General features: G+C 41.0%; 1 protein-coding gene across 2 annotated transcripts in view; it reads left to right on the top strand.

Moving 5' to 3' along the window:
* Positions 1-20,651, top strand: part of Scaper (S-phase cyclin A associated protein in the ER) — a 378,485-nt gene that overhangs the window by 52,627 nt on the left and 305,207 nt on the right. For both annotated transcript variants that reach the window (XM_038323850.2, XM_038323851.2), the window contains exons 7-8: positions 9,991-10,107; positions 13,445-13,602. In XM_038323850.2, the coding sequence (XP_038179778.1) occupies positions 9,991-10,107; positions 13,445-13,602 (275 nt within the window). The remainder of the gene's footprint in view (positions 1-9,990; positions 10,108-13,444; positions 13,603-20,651) is intronic.

Raw genomic sequence — 20,651 nt, 5'->3', positions numbered from 1 at the left:
TTCCACATAACAGACACTCCCTTATCTTCAGGGGTCATGTTAGCATGTCTATCAGCCGCTGTTCGGCCTTGACCATCATAAATTAAGAAATTAAATGTAAAAAGTGCCAAAGCAATTCTATCCCTGGGGGACGCTGTTTCTGCTATTCCCCCTTTTGGTTTTGTTAGAATATCTTTGAGGCTTCTGTTAGCCCTTTCAACGATCCCCTGGCCTTGGGATTATATGGTAGGCCAAAAGTATGTTCAACTTGAAGCTGTGTGCAAAAGGAGCGAAAGCCATGGGAGGAATATGCTGGGCCGTTGTCTGTTTTTAAGCGCAGCGGTTTGCCCCAAGCTGCCCAAGCTTCCAGGCAATGAGTCTTTACATGGGTGACCTTTTCCCCCGCCAAAGGGGTGGCATGGATAATGCCTGAATAGGTATCAACAGACATGTGTAAATATTTCAGCCTCTCAAATTCAGGGACGTGAGTCACGTCCATCTGCCATAGATCAGTCGGGCGCAGGCCCCGAGGGTTAACCCCTGTGTGGGGAGGGTGAAGAAAAGTCACACAAGAGGAACAGGCCTTCACAATATCTCTTGCATTGCTTCTGGACAGGGTAAATTTTCTACGAAGAGTATCAGCGGGTACATGATAGAGCCTGTGGAACTCTCGAGCAAGCTCCACTGGGTCCGCAGCAACCATAGCTCTGGTTGCCTGATCAGCCCTTGCATTAGCCTCAGACATAGAACCAGGCAGTAGGATATGGGCTCTAATATGGCCAATATAGAATGGATTACTCCTTTGAAGTATATGTTGTTGAATCTGTATTCAGGCCATAGCTCTGGTTGCCTGATCAGCCCTTGCATTAGCCTCAGACATAGAACCAGGCAGTAGGATATGGGCTCTAATATGGCCAATATAGAATGGATTACTCCTTTGAAGTATATGTTGTTGAATCTGTATTAGAACATTGGAAACCGGACTTGACTGGCGAATGGAAGCAGCCACCTCGAGAGAGGACACCGCATTAACTACATATTGTGGGTCCAAAAACAAATTAAAGGGCTCAGGAAATTTCTTAAAAACTTCCAATACCACCAAGCATTCTGTAGTCTGAGGGGCATCGGGTTGAAAATTAAATACCACCGGTGGCTGATTATCCACTACCATAGCCCCTACTCCTGTTTTTTGTCTCAGAACTAGAGGCTTGTGGGATAGGCTGACCATTAATGTCCTTCACTGAGCGGCATTCATTGGCCCAATGCTTTCCCTTCTTACAGTAAGGGCAAGTGCCTGGCATACGTGGACCAGGCCTTGTAGGCGGTTCGGATGGTCCGCTGCCATTAGGACAATTTCTTTTTAAGTGTCCCATCTGGCCGCATCGAAAGCATCCTTTGTTTTTTGTATCCCGGGCCGATCTAGTGGCCAAAAGCACCACCGCTGCTAAGCCTGCATTTGTTAAAGGACCTCCAATTTCCCTACAAGCCTTCAACCAATCATCCAGTCCTTTATGCCTGACTGGTCCTATGGCTCGCTGACATTCTTTAGTGCTTTGTTCAAAAATTATCTGTTGCACAAATGGCAGGGTCACATCTGAATTTCCAAAGATCTTTTCAGAGACCTCAGTCATCCTGGCCACAAAGTCTGCGAATGGCTCTGTGGGTCCTTGGACGATCTTAGTCAAATTGCCTGCCACTTCCCCTTTATTGGGTAGGACCTTCCAAGCACGGAAGTAAATATCACTAATTTGCTGGTACACCTCAAGAGGATGATCAACTTCGTTTCCAGCAAACTCCCCTTGTCCCAAAAGCATCTCGGCAGTCCAATCTGGGTGGCCATTTTGTGCATTAAGCCGAGCCTGAACCTGTGCCTTGTCAGCAGCCAGGGATTTGAATTCCAGGAATTGTCCTCAGGACAGGCATGCCCTAGCAACCTCTGTCCAGTCTGTGGGTGTTAAAACCTGGGTACAGAGTCTGCGCAACAATGCAATGGTATAGTCTGAGGTGGGCCCAGAGTCCCTAGCCGCGGTCACTATGTCTTTCAGCTATTTATAGGGCACCGGCTCATACCACCTATGATGTGTATCAGCATCCTCAAACACTGGGAAGGCTGAGGCCAAACGAGCCCAAGTGTTATTGCTGATGAAATGATAACCTCTGTCAGGCTTTGCTGCCTGCGCATAAGATGGCGGCGGCGCTGTGGGTGGAGACTCACCCAGTAGCTGCCTAGGCCCTCCTCTGGCCCCGCCTCCAACTGCTGAAACCTGCGGCAGGCGTCTCCGCCCACACCGCTCCTCCTCACATATAGCAACTTCCTCCTCTAAGTCCTCCTCTTCCTGAGGACTCAGCTAATCTTCTGACAAGTCTAGGTCGGCGAACTCCTCAAGAACCGGATAAAGCCGGTTCCTCTCCTCCATTTTTGTGCCCAAGGGCTCTCTTTGGCCCTTTTCCCTGGGCTTAACTTTTGGATCCTTTTCTTTTTCCTTTTCCTTTTTTCTTTTAGGCCTATCCAAGTCTCTCCCTTTTGATTCCGATTCTGATAAACTGTCCTGGTGTGCTATTAATGCCTCTCTACCTTTCCTAACAAGATCTGCATTATCACCCCCTCGTAAGCAGTTCCTCACTAGTCGCCATAGCGGCATAGTGCCACGGCCTATTTGGTCTTCATGTTTAGCCTTTTCCAAGTCCCGTCCTAATTTTTCCCATGAGAGCAAGGTGAAATCCCCAGAGACCGCGAACCAGGGTGCGTTCTGATCAATGTCCTTCACGACCGTATTGATAGTGCTCCGAGAAACCTTCAGGCCACGCTGTTTAAGCAGTGCCTGCAGGGGACTAACCAGGTGGATGGTACCAGGACCAGTGCCATGAGTGTTGCCCATAATGCGGTCTTATGCATGGGCACCCTACCGGAGAGCCGCTTAAGCTGCAGCGGTCTTACTTCCCCCTCAGAGAAAAGCCGTTTTATCTACGACGGACTTACTTTCGATTCTGACTAGGCGTGGTCGCAACAGCAAAGGCACTCTTGACCAGGCTTATGGCAACGCAACCAAAAGCAACACAGGAGCACACAGATCACCATCACCACAAAAACGAGGCAGTACACTCCAGGCCCAATTCCAGCAATCATCCATTTTGGGAGACTTGCTTACCGACGTCGCCGCCCAGCGTGTTGAGTTCTGAATCCTCCTTGGCCCCTCGCCCGGTGACCGAAGGGTGTCCCGGCGTCCCGGGTTTGGGCACCAGTTGCGGTGAACCCCCCTGGCCAGCAGGGAAGAACGACCACCTGGAGTCTCTTGGTTGAAGGGAGAGCAGGAAACGAAGGGCCCAGAGCACTAAATGGCAGCCGCTTATATAGGGAGAGCGGACACGGGTCATGCCTGGATTGGCTACTCACTCATCTTTTGATGCCCCCGGCCACGGGATTGGCCAAGATTATTGTGCACTACTGCGCATGCGAGAGGTTCCGTCTACAGCCTTGCCTAATATGGAGTTGTTTACTTGGTGGTGCAGGGGCTCAGCGCCATCTTGTAATGGCGGCCAGCAAATTGGCTCCCTGCACACATTTGTAAAAGAAAGATTACTAAAGCTTAAATTACACATCAAGCCCCACACACTAATAGAGAGAGAATTCAGCACCCCACTTTCACCACTGGACAGGTTTTGTCAGACAGAAACTTAACAGAGAAATAAAGGAACCAACAGATTTTATGACTCAAATGGACTTAATGGACATCTGTAGAACATTCCATCCAAACACAAAAGAATATACCTTCTTCTCAGCAACTCATGGAACCATCTCTAAAACTGACCACATATTAGGTAACAAAACAAACCATAACAGATACAAAAAATTTGAAATAGTCCCCTGCTTCTTACCAGATCACTGTGGCTTAAAGTTAGAATTCAACAATACTAATTACAGAAAACCTACAAACTCATAGAAATTGAACAGTGCTCAACTGAATCACCACTGGGTCAAGGAAGAACTAAAATAAGAAATTAATGACTTCTTAAAATTCAATGAAAATGACAGCGTAGCATATCTATACTTATGGAACACAACGAAAGTAGTGCTAAGAGGAAAGTTCATACCACATATAAAGAAGCTGGAGCAATCTAACTCTCATGAATTAACAGAACACTGAAAAGCCCTAGAACAAAAAGAAGCAAACTCATCCAGGAGAAGTAGATGCCAAGAAATAATCAAATTGAGAGCTGAAATCAATAAAATAGAAACAAAGAATACAATGAATCAGTGAGACAAAGAGTTGGTTCTTCAAAAAAAAAAAATCAACAAGATAAACAAACCTTTATCCAAACTAACCAAAAGGCAGAGAGAGAATAGCTGAATTAACAAAATCAGAAATGAAAATGGGAACAGAACAACACACATGGAGGAAGTTCAGAGACTCATCAGGTCATACTTCAAAAATCTGTACCCCACTAAATTGGAAAATTAAAAGGAACTCTACAGTTTCCTGGATAAATACCACATACCAAAATTAAATCAAGACCAGATAAATAGACCTACAACCCCTAAGGAAATAGAAACAGTCATCAAAAGTTTCCCACCCCCCCCCCCAAAAAAAACCCAGGGCCAGATGGTTTCAGCCTAGAATTCTACCAGAATTTCAGAGAAGCACTAATACCAATACTCCTCAAATTGTTCCACACAATAGAAACAGAAGGAACATTACTGAGCTCTTTTTATGAGGTTACAGTTACCCTGAAACACAAATGACATAAAGATGCAACAAAGAGAATTACAGACCAATCTCACTCATGAACATTGATACAAAAATACTCTATAAAATACTGGCAAAACAAATTCAGGAACACATCAGAAAAATTATCCACCATTATCAAGTAGGCTTCATCACAGAGATGCATTCCTGGGATGGCTCAACATACGAAAATCTGTCAATGTAGTCCACTATATAAACAAGCTGAAAGAAGAAAAAAAAACCACATGATCATCTCATTTGATTCCAAAAACAAAATCGACAAAATCCAACACCCCTGATTTCCTTGCTCATGATCTCCCTCCTTTTGCTCCTCATCAGGACCTTGGGAGCTCAGTCCGGTGCTCCAATATGGGGCTCTGTCATTTTCTCCATCCAACGCCAGATGAAGGTTCTATGGAGATATGCAAGATATTCATGAGTATGGCAATAGGATCTGGACGTTTCTGGCTCCCTCTCCTCAGCTGCCCAAGGAACTAGTAGTGGGGGGCATCTTCCTGGACACCTGGGAACCCCTCTAGAGTCAAGTCTCTGCCAACCCTAGAATGGCTCCCTTAATTAAGATATATAATTCCTTGTTCCCATATCCACCCTTCCTATATCCCAACCATCCTATTCCTCCCAAGCTCTCCCCATCCTCCACTTCACACTTTTCTATCCCCATCCCCCCATCCCACCCCACCCCCAAGTTCCCATTTTTTGTCCAGCAATCTTGTCTACTTCCAATATCCAGGAGGATAACTATATGTTTTTCTTTGGATTCACCTTCTTATTTAGCTTCTCTAGGATCACGAATTATAGGCTCGATGTCCTTTATTTATGGCTAGAAACCAATTATGAGTGAGTACATCCCATGTTCATCTTTTTGGGCCTGGGTTACCTCACTCAGGATGGTGTTTTCTATTTGCATCCATTTGCATGCAAAATTCAAGATGTCATTGTTTTTTACCGCCGAGTAGTACTCTAATATGTATATATTCCACACTTTCTTCATCCATTCTTCCACTAAAGGGCATCTAGGTTGTTTCCAGGTTCTGGCAGGACCGTGAGGGGTGCGTTCACCCATTGAGACGGTGGGGCAGAACTAACGGGAGACTGCCAAGTCCAGTTGGAATGGGACTGATGGAACAGGCGACCAAACTGGACTCTCTGAATATCGCTGACGGTGGAGGAGGACTGAGAAACCAAGGACAACGGCAATGGGCTTGGACTCTACAGCATGGACGGGCTCACTGTGAGCCTTGTCAGTTTGGTTGCTCACCTTCCTGGACTTAGGGGGAGTTGGGAGGACCTTGGACTTAACATAGTGAAGGGAACCCTGATGGCTCTTTGGCCTGGAGAGGGAGGGATTGGGGATATGGGGGGAAGGGAGGGGAAGGAAGGGGGAGGAGGAGGGGAGGAGATGAAAATTTTTAATAAAAAAATGAGGAAAAAAATCCAACACCCCTTCATGATGAAGGTCTTGGAGAGATCAAGGATACAAGGAATGTTCCTAAGCATAATATCGGCAATATACAGCAAGCTGACAGCCAATATCAAACTAAATGGAGAGAAACTCAAAACGTGCCCACTAAAATCAGGCACAAAACATGGCTGTCCACTTTCTCCATATTATTCAATATAGTACTCGAAGTCCTAGCTAGAGCAACAAGACAACAGGAGATCAAGGGGATACAAATTGCAAGGGAAGTTATCTGTTGCCTGTGTTTTTGTGGGCACAATTATCTTCCTTGGGTTGGGATTTTATTTCTAGTACTTTCTGTAGGGCTGGATTTATGGGTAGGCATTTTAAAATCTAGTTTTGTCATGGAATATCTTGTTTTCTCCAAGATCATGATGGGTATACCCACTGAAACAGTTTAACTGAGCTAATGGGAGCTCACCAACTCCAGATGGACAGGGAAGGAAACAGTGTAAGTCTAAACTGGTCCCTCTGAATGTGGGTGACAGTTGTATGACTGGGGCAGACTATGGGGCCATTGGAAGCGGCACTAGAATTTATTCCCTATTGCTTGTACTGGCCTTTTTGGAACCTGTTCTCTCAGGATGGATACCTTGCTCAGGCTTCATATAGTAGGGAGGGCCTTGGACCTTCCCCAAAGCAATGTGTTTTACCCTCTCTGAGGAGTGGATGGGGAGTGGGGTGGGGAGGTAGGTAGAAGGAATGGGATGAGGGGTTGTAGTGGGAACTTGGATTGATATGCAAAATGAGAAAAGATAGTTTGCTTTCTTTTTAGAAAAACAATTTTAAAAGAAAAAAACAAATTGGAAGGGAAGAAGTCAAACTTTTGCAATTTGTGGATGATATGGTAGTATACATAAGTTACTCGAAAAATTCTACCAGGGTACTCCTACAGCTGATAAACACTGTCAGTAATGTGGCTGGATACAAGATCAATTAAAAAAATCAGTAGCCCTTCTAAATACGGATGATAAATGGGCTTAAAAGAAATCAGAGAAACATTACCATTCACAAAGCCACAAACAACATAAAATATCTTGGGGTAACTCTAACCAAACATGTGAAATACCTGTTTGATGAGAACTTTATGTCTTTGAAGAAGGAAATTGAAGCAGATATCAGAAAATGGAAAGATCTCCCGTGCTCTAGGATAGGTAGGGTTAATATAGTAAAAATAGCAATTTTACCAAAAGAAATTTACAGATTCAATGCAATCCCCATCAAAATCCCAACACAATTCTTCACAAACCTTGAAAGAGCAGTACTCAACTTCATATGGAAAAGCAAAAAACCCAGGATAACCAAAACAATCCTGTACAATAAACAAACTTCCAGAGGCATCACCATCCCTGACTTCAAACTCTGTTATAAAGCTACAGTAATGAAAATAGTTTGGTAAGACATGTGGACCAGTGGAATTGAATAGAAGACCCTGATATTAAGCTGCACACCTATGAACACCTGATTTTTGGCAAAGAAGCTAAAATTATGCATTGAAAAAAGAAATCATCTTCAACAATTAGTGCTGGCATAACTGGAGTTCAACATGTAGAAGAATGCAAATAGATCCCTATCTATTGTCATGCACAAAACTCAAGTCCAAATGGATCAAAGACCTCAACATAAACCCACCACATTGAACCTCATAGAAGAGAAAGTAGGAAGTACTCTTGAATGTTTTGGCACAGGAGACCATTTCCTAAATATACCACCAGTAGCATAGACACTGGAGCAACAATTAATAAGTGGGACCTCTTGAAACTCAAAAGCTTCTGTAAGGCAAGGGACACAGTGAACAAGACAAAACAGCAGCCTTCAGATAGAAAAAGATCTTCACCAACTCCACATCTGACAGAAGGCTGATCTCCAAAATATACTAAGAACTCAAGAAACTAAACATCAAAATGTGAAATAATTCAATCAAAAAATGGGGTATTGATCTAAACAGAGAATTCTCAACAGAAGAAACCCAAATGGCTGAAAGACATTTAAGGAATTGCTCAGCATCCTTATCCATCAGGTAAATGCAAATCAAATCAACTCTGAGATACCATCTTACACCTGTCAGAGTGGCTCAGATCAAAAACACTGATGTCAGCTTATGCTGGAGAGGATGTAGAGAAAGGGGAACATTCCTCCATTGCTGTGGGGAGGGCAAACTTGTGCAGTTGTTTTGGAAATCAGTATCGAGGTTTCTCAAAGAATTGGGAATCATTCTATCTCAGGATCTAGCAATACTACTTTTAGGCTTATACCCAAAGGAGACACACTTATACCACAAGAACATTTGCTCAACTATGTTCATAGCAGCTTTATTCATAATAACTAGAACCTGAAACAACCTAGATGCCCCTCAACTGAAGAATAGATAAAGAAAATGTGATACATTTATACAATGGAGTACTACACAGTGGTAAAAAAACAATGACATCTTGAAAGTTACCAATAAATGGACGGAAATGGAAAAAAAATCTTTAGTGAGGTAACCCAGTCCCAGAAAGGCAAATATGATTTGTATTCACTCATAATTGGATATTAGGCATAGAGCAAAGGATAACTAGCCTACAGTCTACAATCCTAGAGAAGCTAAGTAACAAAGAGGACCCTAAGAGAGACATATACATGGATTCACCTAGGGATGGGAAATAGATATGATCTCCTGAAACTCTCATCCAGTAACTGATGGAAGCAGATGCAGAGGTCCATGGCTAACCACTGGACAGAACTCCAGTCGAAGAGAGAGAGGAGCAATAAATGAGCAAAGGAGTCAATACCATGATGGGAAAACACACAGAAATAGCTGACCTGAACTTGTGGAAGCTCACAAACACCACACTGACAATTGGGAATGCGCACATGACCCATCTATACCCCCTGAATGCAGGTGACAATGGGGGCTTGGGCAGTTGGTGGGGACACTGGCAGTGAGACCAGGAACTATCCCTAATGAATGATCTGGCTTTTTGGAGCCCATTTCCTATGAAGAGATACCTTGCTTAGCCTAAACATGGGGATGTGGGAGGCTTGATTCTGCCTCAATATGGTGATGTGACAGAATTTATTGACCCCCCCCCCATGGGAGGACTTACCCTCTGAAGAGCCCATAGGTGTGGGGTGAGGGAAAAATGGGGGAGCATGAAGAGAGGGAGGGATGGGTAACTGGGATTAGTATGTACAAAAATAAAGTAAAAATATTTAAAAGACAAAAGAAAAACATTTCAGTGGGCTATGTATCCTGTCAATTATTTGTGAACAGAGAATAAGGCCAACAGAAGGTCATTTACACCACTTAGTTCTTTCAGAAAAGAACAATAGTGTCTTCGTGTTTCTACTCTGTGGTTGAAAATATCATATTCTATGGTAGAAAAAATTAATCTGAGTTAGTGCTATTGCTTTAATTTTTTCTCAGTTTGTGGAGACGCTTGTAATTCTTAAGTTTATCTCAGTTGCATATGGTGGTGCACACTTTTAATTTTATTAGTCAAGAGGTAGAGGCAGGAGTATCTCTGAGTTCTAGGCCAGCCTGGCCTACATAGCAAGTTCCTGCAAACAAGCAGTCCACCTCTGTATTTTATAACCCCATGACCCTTTTGAAAGAAGTAGTGCTTGCTGTTGCTTGACTGTTTAGAAAATCCTGTATTGTGAACCATCAGGAATTGCTCACTTGTTAGTATAGAACTGTTCTGGTAATCAGGGTTGCAGGCTTTGACTATGTTTTTGCTCATTAACAGCCAAAAGGAAAGATTTGTTTGTTTCCCCATTTTTTGTTGTTGTTAAAGTAATCTACTTTATGTTCTGAATTGTCAGACCAACCTCACTGGCATGGGAAGTGAAGAAGATGTCTCCAGGACGCCATGTGATTCCAAGCCCATCAACAGATAGAATGAATGTAGCATCAACTGCAAGAAGAAGCTTAAATTTTGGGTGAGATGATTTTAAAAAATAAGCATAGTATTATAAACCCATGTTTTTATATATATGTATGTATTTGGAAAATACTCATAGTATTATAAACCCAGTATTCCATGAGAAAAATATTCATAGTACCTACCCCATGTAGGAGAAATCATGCATCATTTCCAGGGAAGGGCTCACAAATTTCTGCTTAGATTCCTATATCTGAGAGAAAGTTACTAGAGTATGAGATTTGTAAAACAAAGCATATGCACAAAAATCTGGAAAGGTGACTTTATTACTCACAGATTGACAGAAGGTAACAACAAAAGCCTATATCCTTGATAACCTAGTCCTTTGATGATGTGAGAGGGTCTTCTGTTTTAATAAAGAAACTGCCTTGGTCAGTCCTTAGGTGGGTGGAGTAGACAGAACAGGAAGAAGGAAGTGAGGTAGATGGCTCAGTCATATGCCACGCCTCTCCTAAGTTAGTCAGACCGCAGTGCCTCTCCTCAGAGAGATGCGATATGCGATGAAGCCAGCTGCCAGGCCAGACATGCTGAAACTTTCCTGGTAAGACACCGCTCATGGTGTTACATACATTATTAGATATGGGTTAGTCAAGATGTGAGTAAGAGGCTGAAAATAATGGACCAGGCAGTGTTTAAAAGAATACAGTTTCTGTGTAATTATTTCGGGTGTAAAGCTAACCAGGCGGGAGCCGGGTGGGACGAAAAGTAGGCCTGCCCGCCGCTCCACATAAGCTAGCCAGTGGCTGAGAGCAGGGCGGCAGGAACACGGCCCGCAGCTCATCACTACACTTTGAGATCCAGGGAAGTTTTATCTGTGTGTCTTCTCTTTTACTTAAGAGGACTCAAAAAGCGTTCCAGTAAGAACATTACACATTGGATTTTTTTTCTTTTTTCCTGAGCTCAGATATTATAGGTTCTTTTCTATAGGCACAGTGATGAAGAACTAGTTACACTGGACAGTTTCATTTCATTTCATAAGTTCTGTTCTTGTATATTCTTCATGAAAGTTGGAAGCCAGAGCGGGGAGGAATGAATGACCAAGGCCATTGGTACCATTTTTTCTACATTGTATATATGCTTGAAATTGTCAGAGAAAAATTACAAAAATTCCAGTGGGCACATACTGCAGGCAGGTAACACTGTTGTGGCTCTCAGGGTTGTTGCTGGGTAATACTGATTACATTAAAGCAGTGGTTTTTAACCTTCTGAATGCTGTGACCCTTTAATTACAGTTCTTTACATTGTAGTGACCCCAAATCATACAGCAGTTATTTTTGTTGCTACTTCATAACTGTAATTTTACTACTGTTATGAGTTGTAATATAAATATCTGACATGCAGGATATTTGATATTTGACTCCTATGAAAGGGTTGTTTTATCTCAAAAAGAGTCGAGAACCCCAGGGTACGAACCACTGAGCTAGAGTAAAGTTGCACATGTATGTGAAGGGTCCTCATGATTGCATGGTGAACACTTTAGCAACTTAGCCTATTTCCCCAGCATTATAATTTTTAGTATCTGTTTTCTCTGCCATTATCATCTTTGAAGCAAGATCTTTGACATATCTGTATATCTTGAGGATCCTAACATTGCATCTGGCATTTAGTAAAAACTGATTCTTTGCTCAGTAGAATTAGACTTTTGATTTCAGTCTCTCTTATGAGGTTCTTAGATAGTGTTTCCTTTGGTGAATGTTAATGGGCTTTAAGAATCATGTGCTACTTGGACCTTGGCAGGTGGAAAAAGATAGATAGCAAACAACCAAAATACAATCTCGCAGGCAAAAGAGTGTTTACAAGCAAACTTGCTCTTTACTGCAGTTCATTAATCTGTTTCCAAGAATTTTATAACACAGATTTATTTTAATTCTGGAGACTTTTAATTCATGCATTAATTACCTTTCTCATGGCCATTATCAAATACCTGGCAAAAGCAACTTAGGGGAGCTTTGAAGGATTTACTTGGGCTTATAGTTGGGTAAGACACAATTTATCATGATAGGGAATGTGAAGTGTGGATCTCAACATGTTTGCAGTCATGAAACAGAGAGAGAGAGAGAGAGAGAGAGAGAGAGAGAGAGAGAGAGAGAGAGAGAGAGAGAGAGAGAGAGAGAGGGGAATATTAATACATGCTTACTTTCTCTCTTTTATTCTGTCTGGAACCTTACCCCATACAGTAGTTCTGCCTTCATTTGGGTGGGTCTTCTGCCCTCATTAACTCTGTCTAGAAACTCCCTCATAGACCTGACCAGAGGGTTGTCTACTAGGTAATTCTAGATCCTGTCAAGTTGACAGTATTATCCATGGCACTGCCTACGTGCATAAAGTTCTTATGCTGTTCTCTGTGTGATCCTATTCATTATCCTTGTTTAAATGCATTGCTTCTTTTTACTTTCTGATACAGTTCATTGTCTGCCCTTAGTACCCACCCACATCTCATGCTGCTTGAGTTGTGTTTTACAAATTGAAATGTAGTTATAAAGCTTGGGTTTTGTTCATTATTTTAACTCAAAATTTAAATAGTAAGTAAACCATTGAGTATGTATTATACTACAGAGCCACTTTTTCTGAAAATCAAAAGAACAAAATACTTCGATTTTGAAAATCTTCAAAGCCATAGGCCTCAGGAAAGGGAAAAGGTGGGAGGGAAAGAAGGTGATGTCTCCTTATTTGCAGTGAGCTCTCTTTGCCTGTTTTACCACAGATGAAAGGGGCTTGGGAGCAACCCTAATCCCAACTAGCCAGCAGTACTGTTTCCATGTCAGTCCACCAAGATAGGGGACCTAATTTTGGTGACAGAGAAGTGAAAGAACACCTTTGGGTCAATATAAGAGAGGAAGGATGTCACTGTTAGGCTATACTTGAACCCAAGAAAAACCCAAGTTCTTTAGTGGTCTCACAGCCCTGGGGCCTCCTCAGACCTGAGGGATCTGTAATGCTTGCCAATAAATTTACTTCCACTGTGGCATAATTCTTTAATTAGTGAAGGAAAAGAATTCCAGGCTTAGACAGTAGCAGATTTTTTAAAAAAAATAAATGTGAGCTGTTAAAGAGACTGTAAAAGGAGAGGATAGGATAGTGTGAAGATTCAGGAAAAATAACTTTAGATAATAATGCTACTCAATTTTCAAGGAACCAAAATTGAATATTGCCAATTGCATCGTGTTCACAATTGATGAAAGAAATTTATACAAAGAAGAAACAGTTTTAGCCTGAATCAAGAATGACTTGTTAACACATATTGTTATTAATAAAAACTAGTAATAGTAATGTTATGATTTTACAATTTTTACTTTGATATTTAATTTATTACTTGTGTTTATTTTTCTCAATAGGAGTTTACCTGGCACAGTAACTGCCCCATGTCTGGCTCCTACAGGTGTCAGTTGGGCTGACAAGGTAAAGGCTCATCATACTGGCTCTGTCACATCTGATGTAACACCTGCTCAAGCCTGTGCACCAACAACAGTGCAAAAGACTTCCCGCAAAAATGGCAAGTGATTTTCAGTTAACTGTTGTTTTGGATTTTTATTTATTCATGTTTTGGCTGCCTGTAGTTAAAAGGGGTATTTATACTTTAAAATACTTGACCCTAATATATTTTTATATTTACATTTTAGTCTTACCTATGTCATTTTGATCTCTGTTAGTTAAAATCATGAAATGCAGTAATTGATTGTTAAAGTGCTTCCCTTGCATATATAGGACACCCTAAATTGATTTTTGGGCATTTCTTTTTTGGTACTGAATGTATTTAATTTAATTTTTTCACTTTGATTTCAGTTATGTTGACTCATTTTAAATATTATTCCTTCCTTTTATCCAATATATTGTTCTTGATTTCATTGTGCAAGCAAACTTGTAGCAAATTGGCAGTAGGCAAGGGTTCTATTCTCTTTTGTTGCTATAGTATAGTATCAGAGGGTGTGTATTTTCTAAGCAAAAGAGGTTTATTTAGCCCACAGTTTTAGAGGGGAAAAATCTAAGATTGGTTGGACCCATCAATTTAATATCTAGAAACTGCAAATAAATTTTTATAATCTTCAAAATTCTGAAAGAGAATTAATTTCTATTCTAGAGATAATGGGTAACTAAATTGCCCATTAAAACTGAGAAGAGATTAGTATGCTGTTAAACATGCAAGATCTCAAAAAAAGGCTTACATTCCTCAGACCCAGTTACTAATAGGGAAAAAAAACCCAAATAGCACAGAGAGCCAAAGGTAATAAATAAATCAATGATGTTGTAGAAAGGCTGCTTGTTTGTTTCCAACTGCTCAGCCCCAAAATAATCACACAGAAACCATATTATTTGCAATGCTGTTTAGCCAATAGCTTAAGCATATTTCTGACTAACTCATATCTTAAATTAACTCATCTCCATTAATCTGTGTATCACCACAAAGCTGTGGCTTACTGGGTAAAGTTCTGGCACATCTGCTCCCTGCAGTGGCTACATGGTGTCTCACTGACTCCACCTTCTTTCTCCCAGCATTCAGTTTAATTTTCCCTGCCTAGGTTTACTCTGTCCTATCAACAGGCCAAGGCAGTTTCTTTATTAACCAATGTTATTCACAGCATACAGAGGGGAATCCCACATCACAATGATGATTGTATCAAGATGACAGCAACTGCTACAGACTTTTAAAAAAAATCACAGTGCTCTGAAAATGAAGAATTCAGAAAATAATAGTATTAAGAAATTTAAAATTAGCTATATATGGTAGCATGTACCCTAGGAGAATGAGATAGGAGGATCATGAGTTTGAGGCTAGTCTGAACTTCATAACAGGTCCAGGCTAGTCTGAGCTACCTAATGAAACCTTATCTCAGCAACAACATGGAAAACATTTGAGGACTTTAGTGATATGTTGACTCTGAAAACAGCATAAAATATCAAGGCTATCCCAAAGAGGCCAGAGAGACAAAAAAAGGAAAGAAATGAAGAGAAGAACATGAGGGGACATACATGAAATCCATGAAAAGGTGTAGGGATTTTATAAAGCAGCATTAGAAATGATGTCAAATTTCCAAACTGCTAAAATAAATCAAGTGTTAGAGTTAAGGAATCCTCTCAGGTCCAAGCAGGAAAATACAAAATAAATTTCCTCTAAATACAATATAATAAAAATACTGAAATTTGAAGAAACAGAAAAATTTTTATAAGTGGCTAGAGGACACAGATGCCATTTTCAAAAAGGAAAATCAGCAGGTAGCTGACTTTATAGGAGGAACTATGGATTCTAAGTACAGTGGAGAATCTGTTTAGAATGCTGGAGACATAGCCAAGAAAAAATTGGAATTAAAAATCTGTTTGACTCGGTCAGGACTATCAAAGAAAGTGAGAGCTGTCAGGAAAATTTCTGCCAATTGAACTACCCTACCTTATGAATTTATTGTTACTCAATAAATTCTGACATTGTGAAAAGACACAAATATGTTCCTCTGTTTCTGACATAGCATGCTCGTGGCAGTAGCTGAGTGTGTACATAAACAAAATCAGTAAAGATACTGAAGGTTAAATGTCTAGCAAATTTGGCACAGTTACATGTTTAACAAAGTGTATGCATTCCTCACTTTTCTTTTTGCTTTTGATACTTCAGCCTGAATTCTTGATATGGACATGTATTCTAACTTGCTGATCTTCTGTTCTATATGTCTAATCTACTATGAAACCAGCTAGAATATTCATAATTTTTTATCATTAAAAATGGATTCTGTGGGTGCAGGACTGCTGAAGGATGGCTTGCCTCTTGGGGTTCACATTCCTGAAGAAACATGACTTTCCTTCTCATTAGTTGCCAGTGGTATGTCAACTATGGGTGGTTTTCATCAACTCCTTCCCCGGCCATGCTGGGACTGTGCTTTTCTTCATCTTGTTCCGATCGTGTGTAACAGTCACAGCTGTTATGAGTAAACACATGCAATGACCTTGTCATGTCCTATTTTAATCATAAGTGGCCCCAGTAGGTTTACAAAAGAGCACATGAAATTAGGTGGGAAAGTGGTAGATGGGTAGGAGAGGAATTAGAGCAGAGAGAATAGGAGTAGATTTAACCAAAACACATTATATAAAAATATGAAATTCTCAAACATAACATATTTTAAACCTACGTGAAGTATTGATGGATTTTGGAAACGTAGTATTAGATTTAAAAAAATGCTACCCAACTAGAGTAAGTGGTGATATCTGCTGGTCATCCCTGTCCCCACACTTCTCACCTGCTGGTCATCCCTTTCTTTCCACACTTATCACAGCTGTTTTGAATTATCTGTACTTGAAAAAACAGAACAAAACAAAAAAAACAACAGAAAAACCCAAACACCAGAATTATATACACTGTCTTTAAAGTAGGTTTTAGTAGATTTCATCTCTCTGACTTCCCCTTTAGTTTTCCATATAATTTTTTCCTACTTCTTAAAACTGGTGCTCCTTTGTGTGGTTAATTTCAATCCCTATGTGAGGATGCAATTATCTAATCTTTACAGTAAACTGTCTCTTCAACCATGTTTGAGGCATTTTATATTCTGTTCATTTTCAAATTCTTAAAAGGTTGTTTTCCCTAATAGCTTTCTCTAAAAAAAAAAAGTTATCCTGGGCTGTATCCAACTGTCCTTAAGAATATTTGATAGGAAGTTAAATGATGTTCAACACACTAGGGAAAAGGTCCTGTTAAGCACTGTTAAGAGGTTTAATGTTAATTCCTTAATACAGCTATTCCTTGAAGTTTTCCCCTTTTAGTAATTTGAACTGTTTAGAAGCAATTACTCAACTTCCTGAGAGGTAGTTGTCGAGTCATTCTAGTATATGCTGCCTCAAGTGTGCAACTGACAAACAGCCCTGGGCAAAGGGAGAGATTGCCTGTAAGTCAGCCTGCTGTTTTAAATCATCTGCCATGCAAGAATGCTTTATTCTAGCTATAAGGACCACTACACCCCAAGCTGTAACTCCTATTTCAGAAAGTCCTGCATGGTCATGGCTTCTTCAGACAACTTGCACCAGCCTCAGCTGGTGACCTTTTCACCTGCAGCAATTCTCACTAAGGCCTAGGTGGCAGAATAAATTACCCTCCTCCTTCAACAGAAGCCCCTGACAGTTGTAATTCAAAGCCTCCATTTGGATCTTATGCCAGACTTGAGATCAGCGTGGAAGTTGAAACAGTATTGTGAATGGTGCAAAAACATAAAAGTTCTGCATTTATATCCCAGCCCCTCCAGGCTATATAACCAGTGGGCCAAGCTGGTAATATGAGGAGGGGACAGTGCTTGTCATGGTGGTAGCAGCCACAACACTAACAAGTGATATAGTGGTCGTGGCTTTAGCCACAACAATAAGAAGGCTATTGAAGAGTTATAAAACCTGGATAGCCGTCAGCCTGATGACCTGAGTTCAGTTTCTCGGTCCACAGTGGAAGGAGTGCTGACTCCTGAAGCTTGTTCTCTGAATTGCCATGGGCACCATGCACAGACAACATACCTAATAAGACAAATGTGGAGGACAATTGAGGGAGCCATCCACAATCAATCTCTGGTTTACATGCGTGTTCTCTCTGTCTCTGTCTTTCTCTGTCTCTGTCTCTCTCTCTCTCTCTCTCTCTCTCTCACACACACACACACACACACACACACAAATCCACACAGAAGGGCTGGAGAGATGGCTCAGTGGTTAAGAGCATTGCCTGCTCTTCCAAAGGTTCTGAGTTCAATTCCCGGCAACCACATGGTGGCTCACAACCATCTGTAATGAGGTCTGGTGCCCTCTTCTGGCCTGCAGACATACACACAGACAGAATATTGTATACATAATAAGTAAATAAATAAATATTTAAAAAAATCCACACAGAATTATAGGCTTTTCTCCTCCTCTGTCTGGAAAGATAAGAGAGGTGGAGTACTGTGTTCCTAATCCTATCAGGGTTTTGTTTGAGATTGTTTTAGGTTGATTACTCCATTTGAGATTTCCAGTGAAAAGCCTGGGGCACTCACAAAACCCACTACATCCCTGAGTTACAGTTTTTATTTTCCAGTCTTGTACAGTTGCTTTGCTTTTTGCTTAGCTTGTTAAGATTCCCAGCTGCTGCTCTCTCTTGTTTTCTTGGAGTCTTGCCTTATATATAAAAAAGCTGAAAAAAAAAAAAAAAAAAAAAAAAGCTGAGTTGTCAGGCACCTTGGGGAAAAGTGAATGCAGATTTTTTTCTTTTTTTCTCTTTCTTTCTTTCTTTCTTTCTTTCTTTCCTCCTTCCTTTCTTTCTTTCTTTCTTTCTTTCTTTCTTTCTTTCTTCCTTTCTCTTTCTTTCTTTTTGCTTATTTCTCTGTAGTATCCCCCATTTTCTGTAAGACTTTGCCTCTGCTAATGCCTATTTAGCCATCCAGGAATGCAGGCTTTTGCTAGAACTCAATTCATTGTACACCCAGTCTCAAATGTCTTCAGTCAAAATACTAAGGTGAATGTAATGCTGCCATTCCCTTTACTCAGGAATTGTAGTTTTTCAGGATATGCTTATGCTGAGAGCCTTCCAGTGTTTTAAACAGCTCATTTATATATTTTGTCTAGTTTTTATGGCTGTTTTTGGCAAGAAAAAGGCCAATTTTCATTCAAGTTCTTTTTTTATGGCCTGAACTATTAACTCTAAATACATATGCTTGCATACATGGAACATTTACCAAAATTAAAACATGCTGTATTGTTAGAAAGTCTTAGGAAATTTCAGGTGATTTAAATCAGTTCAGAGGTGGGGTGTGCTGGTAATATGGCTCAGTAGATAAAGGACTTGCTGTCAGTACTGATGACCTGAATTAGGTACCTGGGAACCACATAGTAGAAAGAGAGAACCAGCTCTTGAAAGTTGGCCTCTGACGCCCCCATACGTGCACATGTACACACCCTTTATAAAATAGAAATAAAATGTATTTTGTTACTATTACATGAAACTTTGTAAGACATTTATGAATAATGTCAGAAAGAACATCTCAGTGAAAATTTGAGAAAGTGAATTGAATAAAGTTGAAGGCTTAAAAACTTATGAGATAAAGAAGAAAATCCAAAATCTCTTTCTTTTGAATTTGCAAAAGAAAAGGTTAAGCCCAAGGAACTTAAAAAGAAAAGTAGATAGTTGTAAAGTTAAAAGGTATTTTTCATTTGGACCTTGGGAACTCAGTCTGGTGCTCCAATGTGGGGCTCTGTCTCTGTTTCCATCCATCGGCAGATGAAGATTCTATGGTGATATGCAAGATAATCATCAGTATGGCTATAGGATCTGGCCTTTTCCGACTCCCTCTCCTCAGCTGCCCACGGAACTAGCTGGGGGCGTCTCACTGGATATCTGGGAACCCCTCTAGAGTCAAGTCTCTTAATAATCCTAAAATGGCTCCCTTAATTTGGATATATGCTTCCCTGCTCCCATATCCACCCTTCCTATATCCCAAGCATCCCATTCCCCCAAGCTCTCCCTATCCTCCCCTTCATGCTTTGCTCTCCCCATCTCCCCTTGCCCCCAACCCACCCCACCCCCAAGACCCCAATTTTTGCACGGCAAACTTGTCTGCTTCCAATATCCAGGAGGATAACTATATATTTTTCTTTGGTTTCACCTTCTTATTGTCTTCTCAAGGATCACAAATTATAGGCTCGATGTCCTTTATTTATGGCTAAAAAACCGATTATGAGTGAGTACATCCCATGTTCATCTTTTTGGGACTGGGTTACCTCACTCAGAATAGTGTTTTCTATTTCCATCCATTTGCATGCAAAATTCAAGATGTCATTGTTTTTTACCGCTGACTAGTACTCTAATATGTATATATTCCACAATTTCTTCATCCATTCTTCCACTGAAGGGCATCTAGGTTGTTTCCAGGTTCTGGCTATTACAAAAAATGCTGCTATGAACATAGTTGAACAGATGTTTTTGTAGTATGATTGGGCATCTCTTGGGTATATTCCCAAGAGTGGAATTGCTGGGTCCTGGGGTAGGTTGATCCTGAAAACATGAGCAAGGAAGTCTGGACTGCGAGGAATGCTCCCATCCACTGAGATGGTGGGGCTGATCCATTAGGAGCTTACCAAACCCAGCTGGACTGGGACTGAAAAAGCATGAGATAAAACCGGTCTCCCTGAACATGGCAGACAATGAGGGCTGCTGAAAAGCCAAGGACAATAACACTGGATTTGGACCCTACTACTCATACTGGCTTTGGGGGGTCCTGGCCTGTTTGGATGCTCACTTTCCTAGACCTGGATCGAGGGGGGAGGACCTTGGACTTCCCACAGGGCAGGGAACCCTTACTGCTCTCTGGACAGGAGAGGGAGGGGGAGTGGAGGAGGGAGGGGGGTAATTGGGAGGCGGGGAGGAGGCAGAAATTTTTAATAAAAAAAAGGTATTTTTCAGATAGATAAATAAAATGACCACTCTAATAATCTGGGTGAAGGAAAAAAGAGAACTAGGGAATGTTGTAGAGAATGCCAGTATTGATTGACAAGATAGTAATAGGGTATTTAAAGCAGTATTACACCTCAGATTTTGAAAATCATAAGAAATTAACA

Source organism: Arvicola amphibius, chromosome 3, assembly GCF_903992535.2.
Source record: "Arvicola amphibius chromosome 3, mArvAmp1.2, whole genome shotgun sequence".
In the NCBI taxonomy this organism is placed as follows: domain Eukaryota; kingdom Metazoa; phylum Chordata; class Mammalia; order Rodentia; family Cricetidae; genus Arvicola; species Arvicola amphibius.
This window is presented reverse-complemented; position numbering and strand designations above follow the sequence as displayed.